The sequence below is a fragment of the Electrona antarctica genome (assembly GCF_951216825.1).
Source record: "Electrona antarctica genome assembly, chromosome: 5".
NCBI classification, from domain to species: Eukaryota; Metazoa; Chordata; class Actinopteri; order Myctophiformes; family Myctophidae; genus Electrona; species Electrona antarctica.
The window spans coordinates 15,612,095-15,621,199 of record NC_136810.1 but is presented as its reverse complement, the minus strand read 5'-3'; the positions used below and the strand labels follow the sequence as shown (position 1 = coordinate 15,621,199).

The window sequence follows — 9,105 nt, the reverse complement described above, 5'->3', positions numbered from 1 at the left end:
AACTGCTTAAGGACCTATCTTGCACAGCTCCGGGACAAGAGTGCAAACAGAACTGGTCTGACTACATTTGTAAAACCTTTTCCCCTCCTTTTTATATTTTGTAATCTTTTTTTTTCTTCTTTTTTTTCTACATATTTTTTATTTATTTTATTTTTTATTTAAAACACCAATCACTAAAGGTATTCCCCTGGGAATTACAGGGAAACATCTGGTTGAAAAATGTGAGGCGAAAGGTGCCTAGGGTGTGGTGCTTAATCCACTTCCTCCATATTAGAGAAGTCGTCATCGTCACCCTCTAGCGGCGGGACGGCTGAAGAGGTGGCCGCCTCCTCTTCCTCTGCGGTGGCGTCGTCGTTGTCGATGCCCAGGCCGATCTTGATCATCCTGTAGATGCGGTTGGAGTGCTTGTAGGTGTCGTCCAGGCTGAACCCAGACGACAGCACAGCCGTCTCGTGCAGCAGGATGAGCAGGTCTTTGACGGACTTGTCGTCCTTGTCGGCCTCTGCCTTCCGCCTGAGGGTCTCCATGATGGGGTGGTCAGGGTTGATCTCCAGGTGCTTCTTGGATGCCATGTAGCCCATGGTGGAGTTGTCCCTGAGGGTCTGGGCCTTCATGATGCGCTCCATGTTGGCCGTCCAGCCATGCTGGCTGGTCACGATGCAGCAGGGAGACGTCACCAGTCTGTTGGACACTGTCACCTTCTCTACTTTCTTGTCGAGAATCTCCTTCATGAGTTTGCAGAGGTTCTCAAACTTGCTCTTGTTCTCCTCCATTTTCTTCTTCTCTTCCTCATCCTCGGGGAGCTCAAGGCCCTCTTTGGTGACAGAGACAAGGGTCTTTCCGGAAAAGTCCTTGAGCTGCTGGAGGCAGTATTCGTCGATGGGCTCTGTCATGTACACCACTTCGAAGCCACGTTTGTGCACACGCTCCACAAATGCAGAGTTAGCCACCTGCTCCTTGCTCTCACCTGTGATGTAGTAGATGGACTTCTGGTTTTCCTTCATGCGGGAGACATACTCCGCAAGGGAGGTCATCTCCTCACCAGACTGGGAGGTGTGATAGCGCAGCAGCTCAGACAGTTTCTTAAGATTCTGATTGTCGACATGGATGCCCAGCTTCAGGTTCTTGGAGAAGGCTTCATAGAATTTCTTGAACTTTTCTTTGTCCTCAGCCAGCTCCTCAAAGAGGTCCAGGCATTTCTTGACAATGTTCTTGCGGATCACCTTGAGGATCTTGTTCTGTTGCAGCATCTCTCTGGAAATGTTGAGGGGCAGGTCTTCGGAATCGACCACACCACGCATAAAGTTCAGGTACTCTGGAATGAGCTCATCAGAGCTGTCCATGATGAAGACCTTCCTGACATACAGCTTGACATTCTTCTTTTTCTTGGTCTCGAATTGGTCAAAGGGTGCACGTTGAGGGATGAACAGCAGAGCTTGGAACTCCAGCTGGCCCTCCACAGAGAAGTGCTTGACAGCCAGGTGGTCCTCCCAGTCATTGGTCATACTCTTGTAGAACTCTCCGTACTCCTCGTTGGTGATATCCTCAGGCTTCCGGTTCCAGATGGGCTTGGTCTTGTTCAGCTCCTCCTCGCTGATATACTTTTCCTTGATCTTCTTTTTCTTCTTTTTGTCCATGTCGTCCTTTGAGTCCTCCTCATCGTCTGCACCCACGTCTTCGATCTTGGGCTTGTCGTCACCATCCTCCTTCTCTTTCTCATCCTTCTCATCAGCGGCCTCGTCATCACTGATCTCCTTGTCGCGCTCCTTCTCCACGAACAATTTGATGGGGTAACCGATGAACTGGGAATGCCTCTTGACTATGTCCTTGATCTTCTTCTCCTCTAGGTATTCCAACATGTCCTCCTTCAGGTGCATGATCACCTTGGTCCCACGGCCAAGGGGCTCACCGTTGTCTACTTTGACTGTAAAGGAGCCTCCGGCATTAGATTCCCAGGTATACTGTTCATCATCATTGTGCTTGGTGATGACGGTCACCCTTTCGGACACCAGGTAAGCTGAGTAGAAACCAACACCAAACTGACCAATCATGGAGATGTCAGCTCCACCTTGCAGCGCCTCCATGAAGGCCTTGGTGCCAGATTTTGCAATCGTCCCCAGGTTGTTGATCAAGTCAGCTTTGGTCATACCAATACCGGTGTCGCGGAGGGTCAGGGTGCGCTCAGCCGGGTTGGGGATTATGTCAATCTTTAGCTCCTTGCAGCTGTCCAGCTTGGTGGAGTCTAAGAGACCCTCATAGCGGATTTTGTCCAAAGCATCAGAGGCATTGGAGATCAGCTCCCTGAGGAAGATCTCCTTGTTGGAATAGAAGGTATTAATGATCAGGGACAAAAGCTGAGCGATCTCTGCCTGGAAGGCAAAGGTCTCAGTCTCTTCCTCTTGGTGCATGGTTTTAGACATTTTTATTCTGTTGACTAACCTTGAACAAGATAACAGCTAATTAACAACGAAGCCTCAAAGACTGAGAAAGATTAAGGTGATTGTCAACATTATATAGTCTGACTGAGCTCTGATCTGACATCACATACAGCACAAACCGTTGTCTAACAATGCTAATTTGTGCAGGTGAGTCCTTCATTTGGCGTTGTGCTAGTGCAGTACATGGAGGTCAGGAGCTGTCTGTAATTCCATATTTGGGCAAGACTAATGTCATAGGGCCATTTGTTTCACCAGCTTTGGCTCCACAGATAGAAAGCTATTTTTTTGAGGGGCGCTAGCCCCTCCTATAGATTTATGTCCTATATGAATGGAGAATTTACGTCAGTGTCTGAGCAAATCGGCTATTTTGTGCTAACAAACATTATCCATCGACAGTGATTGGAGAATTTACGTCATTATGTGGACGAGCAAATCGTCTGTGCTAACAGACATTGAATGACAATGACATTGATTGGAAAATTTACGTTATGTGTCTGAGCAAATGATGATGATGTACGATGATGGGAGCGCCCCCCACTTCACATAGGCGTGATTCTTTTTTAAAGAGACTTCCGAAAAGCCATAAGCCTAGAATCAAGCCAACCAGGGTCCTGTTTAGATCATGACCATAAAACATTTGATTCTGTTTATAAAAATATATATATTTGTAAACCGCAAAAAAGGTCCGACAACACCGTCACTCCCAACATGCGTGGCCGGTTAGAAACTATAACCCGTGACCACGGTTAAAACTCACCCGTGGACATGGCTCCCGGACATGCGTGGCAGGTTAAAACTAACCCGTGGCAGGTAAAAACTAACCAGTGGCTCCCAACATGCGTGACAGGTTAAAACTAACCTGTGAAAGGTTAAAACGAACCCGTGGCAGGTTAAAAATAACCAATGACAGGTTAAAACTAACCCGTGGCTTCCTGTGAGGTTAGGTTTAGTGTTGGGTTTTGGTTAGCTCTGGTCCATAGCCTAAAGGCCTATTCATAGTCTGGATTTTCGGTGATGGGGTGACCACCGCTTCACCCAAAACTACAACATGACGTCACTGAAGGCCTATTCATAGTCTGGATTTTCGGTGGTGAGGTGACCACCGCTCCGGTGGTGAGCTGACCACCGGAGCTGAAATAACGTTGAGCGGTGGTGAGTAAAAACAGAGAGAAGGGCTGGAGCGGTGGCAGTGGTTTGCTCTTCACCGCGGCTCGTGACGTCATGTTGTAGTTCGGTGATCACCTAACCACCGAAAATCCAGACTATGAATAGGCCTTTACTGCTCTCGCTGCCGTTGCGACGGCATTAGAGCTATGGACCAGAGCTAGGTTTTGATAGGGTATCAGACTAATGCCTGTCGGACAGTTAATTCATCGGACCAAACACTTGCAGACGGGTGGCTTCTACATAGGAGCATATAGCACCATTTTACGAGGATCTTAGTGGTAATGAAATCCTCTTGCGAGATATGTGACATTTATTTCCGGAATGGTTGGAGTGGTTGAACCCCATATTTGGGCACAGATCTTGGATCTGTGAACAACGGAAACACGGGCCAATTTACTGTTTCCTCCAGACACTTCCTACTAAAACGAATGGACCCAGTCAAGGTGCAGTGTTGCGTGGATCTCTACTTGGTATTTAACCAGCCCAGCCGTTGCATGCCATTGATCGGCGATGCAACACCGTTGTCGGCCACTCATCTCGGGCAGGGTTCGGTCTGCTGGCTCCTTCTCTTAACATGACTCCGCCAGATTGCAGAAGCTTGCTTCACTCTCGTTTCACAAACTACTTGCATCTGGTGTCTCTCCAACCCAATCGCTGAAGAAGGCGGGTCCTTTTATTTCAAGCTACCTGGCAGGTGATTGCCAGATCCTGCCGTAGCTGCCGCTGATTGGTCCGAACGGTGGCTGGTTTGGTTCATCGCTACTGCGGTAGAGAATCCAGACGGAGGCTTGTTGTGAACTTTTGAATCAATACTGCTCCCATTTGGCGGAGTCAGGTTATCCTTCTCTCGTTCTCTCAGCTTCTCAACAGGGCCCCTTTCTCTGATCTGATCACCACTCGCCTATATCAGACAACCTGTCGCTCCCTGACACTGTGCCTTCTGCTTCTCTGGTGTTCTCTGGGCAGCCCCCCCCCCCAGCACCATAGAGTAATAAAAGGATATAGGCCGAACCGGAGCGACAGCCCACTATTCATTTAGACGGAAGTTGCGGAGTGGCGTTTTGAAGCACCCAGAAGAACGGTCTACATCCGATTACCGTCGATTTGGACACCAACATTTGGTGTCCAAAAAGTGCAAACGAGCACTCAAAGTTAAAGCCCAGCTGCACGGTGCTGCAAAGTGCTGAACAAGAGCATGTAAACAAAAAAACAGAGCAACAACAAGAGCATGTAAAGAAAAGAAAAGAAAAACAAAAAAACAAAGTGAGAGCAGAAGTATATGCAAACATGGTATAAGAAGGGTATATGCGTTTTCAGACAACATTAAAAGCCAGTTGGAGAGCCTCCAAACACACACTTCCTCCTTCTCCAAACACAATGATTTGTCCCTCGCCAGCCCCAATATAGGGCTCTTGATTAGTGGCCACACCCACACCCCAGGTGCGGGTATTAGTCACTCAGTTGGTGGTTAGTGTAGCCAGTCACTCAATAACAATAATCTCACAAAACACACATCTTAAATTATACAGCACAGACAAGAGATTTTATAGATAGATTCCCACAAATGAATGGAGTTTCACGTAATCTTGACTGCTGTCAGTCTGTGATTTAAGAATTGGACATACTTATCTGCACACAATACTAAGAAGGGCACTGGTTCCACTGCATTTCAGCTGAAACAGTAGGCTACTAATGACATCACTGCCAGTGGTTCTGTGGTGACCAATCCCCCAAGGCCGGGAGGCAGGGGCGCCTAACTTTGTCAGTGCTTGCTGTTATGACCTGGCTCTTAGGCCATAACAACAAGGAGGAAGAAACAACATTTAAAAGTGCACAAAGCAATATATTTATTTACAATATAAACTTAAAGCTTCAACATCATTTGGGGTGTGTTAATCAGTGAAATCAGTAGGTGAGTGGATGTGTGGTAAATGTAGTGTGGGTGTTGAATGATGCAAACGAAAGGATAACCTAAATCTAAAGTGTTACTACCATCACCAGGAAGAGAGGGGCTGAGTGCGGCCAACACCCAGCCATTTATAGGGTACACTGGGAATACTGGTCAGGTTCTCCCAATGCACCTGATTCGCACCCCAATTTCCCAACTTGCAGGAGAGTACATAGCACAGACCCTGATAGGCCAAGGCTACTACAATTATAATTCTGATTCCGGTTTGGGGGTTCTGGACTGATGGCTACAAACTAGACTACAACATGGCGTAACTTATCCGCTCCCGACGGGATCATAAACCCGAAATGGTACAGTATGCCTCCCCAGGCTACGTACGGAGACGGAGGAACCAATATTGAGGAACCAGAAATTGGTTCCATCACATTTGGAACCATTTCCGGAACCGGAACCACACTGTCAGAGCTGGTAGGTGGACTTCACGTCTGCTATACAATTACAATACCAGTGTTTCTAAAATGTTTTAATTTCAAGGAAAACAATAACTCTGAGAGTGTACAAATGGAGTTACAGGCCTATAATATTTTTTATTTGGACACTTTATGATTTTATTTTTTATTACAATTTTTTGTTTACGACGCATTCCTATTTATCCTTACACTGCATGTGTTATTCGTCACGGAAGTCAATGTCATTCCAGATGTCACTCATATTTGTTACTGTACAGTTTCTGGTGCGGAAACTGTACAGCCTCTGACCGGAAGGCACTGCAGAGGGTGGTGAAAACTGCCCAACGCATCACCGGAACATCTCTCCCTGTCATTAAGTCCATCTATGACAGACGGTGCCTGAGGAAGGCTCATAACATCATAAAAGACCCCTCTCACCCCTCTGGGAGACGTTATAGGAACCTTGGTTCCAAGTCCAGCAGACTTAGGAACAGCTTCTTCCCCTCCACTGTCATCTACCTAAACTCCTCATCCACTCCTCTCCCCGCTCCAGTGTCAGCCCCCAACCCATCCACCATCCCTGTCGTATCCTAGTCTTGCACTATGTGGACTTGTGTGATATGGCCACTGGACTTGTGGAATATGGTCTCTGGACCTTAGTTTAGCACTTTGTGCATTGGGCCACGTGCAATAAGGGCTACGTGCAATATGGACAGATCATGTTTTTTCTCTTCCTTCTCATATCCTTATTTATTTATTTATTTATTTAAATGACTACTGCTCAGCCCATATCTACTGTTACTACTGTAATTAATGTATCCTCCTCTTTACTGACATGTTTGCACTATTGGTGAGATGCGAAAATACTTTTCGCTGTGCTGTACTTGTCAATTACAAATTACACCCAAACAACCTGAACTTTGAACACTCAGTGGATTTTCTGTGGGCTGGGATTTTCTCTGTCTGTTTGGGAGGTGGTCGATTTTAACCCGGAGCTACAGGGGCGCTCACCGGAGGACGTCGGCAGCAGCAGCCAGCCCAGCACCAGCAGTGGCGGGACCGGACCGCACTGCGTTCGCATCTCTCCAACGCTGTCGGGCGTTCAAAGTGTGTGGTATGTTTCAGCGGCACAGGGACACCGTTACAAACTAAGTTCAATGCACTGGACATTTTTTGGACAAGAGTCACAACTGAGACAACTCACAAGACCTATTTTACATTTGAACATGATGGATGACTGGTTGGATGATGAACCTCCAGTAGTCACTCAGAAAACAAAAAAGTATTTTCAAAACAATCAGGACAAGTGGCTCTGGTCAAAAGTGCCATGATGTCACATTTAATATTGAGTGTTCTGTTGCCGCCGATGACTGTGATGATGATGTCATATTTCATATTATTGAGGCTTCTGTTGTTACTTATGAGTGTGACAATGGTGGTGAGGCTCTGCAGGGAACACAGGAAATGCAGGCAGTAGGTCTACAAGATGCTACGATCAGCAGCTTGGCTGAAGAATCAGCTGTTGATGAGAAGCCCAATCTGAGCATAGTGGTGGAAGAGCCACTCATACAAAAGCATCCATCCTTCTCTCCAGCTCCGGCCATGAAGGCAGCGAAGGCAGCAGCTCCACGACCAAAGAAGACCAGCCCCAGCATCGCTGAGCAGGTCGTCGAGGCCATGTCCAAGAAATGGAGTAACAACATGTCCCTGGCTGCGGTCAAGAAGATGTACTGTAAGAGCCAATTGAGCCTCCTAATTGTATCCAATGATGTCCACTGAGGGGCGTGGTCAATGTCAAGGTTGGCAGGGTATTTAATCAGGTCTCAATCAACCAGCAGGTGTTGCTGACAAGAGGCAAACAGTTTTCAGGCTGTGTTTAGGAGGCTGTTGTCTGTAGCATTTACGTTTATTGCATTTATTTAGATTTGTGACCCTATGACCCTTGTCATAGGGTTTAGGCCTCCAAAAGATTGTCTCAGCTGCCCGCTTGTAACAGGCCACTCTATAGTTCACCCGCTGGATGTGGGGGATGAGTGCGTCTTGGCAGGGGGGCAGGCGAGCAAAATCCACTCTAGACCTGCTGCTGAGGGTCTCGCCTTCTCCCACCATTTTAATCAGGATCTTGCTCCTAGCCAGGTTTACTGATGTCTCCCATGCTTGATTGTACATCAAGCGCGTGAAGGCTTCCAGCTGCTTCTCCTCTTCCGGCTTCAACTTCCACTCATCGCCCAGCTAACTGTAGAAAGATTGTTAGGATGAAAGCTACGTTTGGTCTTTCCAAAACTTGTATTCTATTCACTATACATAACATACCTACGCATGCACGCACGGACACACATAATCCACCAACCTGAAAGCCTTTTGACATTTAGGGTTCTTCTTTGCTTTTTGAGTGGCACCACCTTGCCCTTGCCCGGAACTAGTGCAGTCCTCACCACTGAATACATAGTATCCAAGAAGGGTTCTACAGTATGGCTGCCCAAGAGTGGTTGCCAGCTCTGAGACAATAGCGACTTTAAGCAATGACGGATACGGCAGTCGGCTACGGCGACCGGAAATGGATCAGTGCTCGATACATAAACCTGCTCTCCGTCGCAGCCATGTCGCAGCCCTTTCTACTACGGGAGGGGAGAACCTACACTTACACGTAGTGTCTACAACGCCATGTCATAACCATGTTTATTGAAATTATAGTCATACATTTACACCGATTGCTCCATCACCTCTCTTATGCTGTGTAATGTGTTAGCATGCTCTGAATGAAGAAATAACACTAATACCATACTGTAACAATCAGCCTTTACTTTGAAAGGTAAATAATTAGCTAAAGGAAAATCAACAGGATCGACAGATGCTTAGCTTAGTGAAACTTTATTTTGAAGCCCCACAAAGGTAATAATTGTTATGGCAAATGGAAAACAAAATACACTTGATGCCCAAACGGCTGTCCCTATCTTTCCCTATATAAACAAAACAAATCAAACTCTTATCTCAATAATCCCCTCTCACCCAACCCAGCCCCAATGTCTGTAGCATAGTTCCTTTGGTCCAAACGACAACGGTCCAAAGAACATTCGGGGTACCCCTTAATTGTAATCCACAAGAACAGGTCACTTGGATGTGTCTCACCGGCAGCAGCGAC

The 9,105-nt window shown here is 46.9% G+C and overlaps 1 protein-coding gene across 1 annotated transcript; it reads right to left on the bottom strand.

Annotated features, from left to right (window-relative positions):
* Nucleotides 1-251: 251 nt before the first annotated feature.
* Nucleotides 252-2,420, bottom strand: LOC306923313 (heat shock protein HSP 90-beta-like; the record flags this gene model as incomplete). The annotated part of the gene is made up of 1 exon (XM_079501363.1): nt 252-2,420. The coding sequence occupies one exon, from the start codon at nt 2,418-2,420 to the stop codon at nt 252-254; it is 2,169 nt and encodes a 722-aa protein (XP_079357489.1).
* Nucleotides 2,421-9,105: the final 6,685 nt, after the last annotated feature.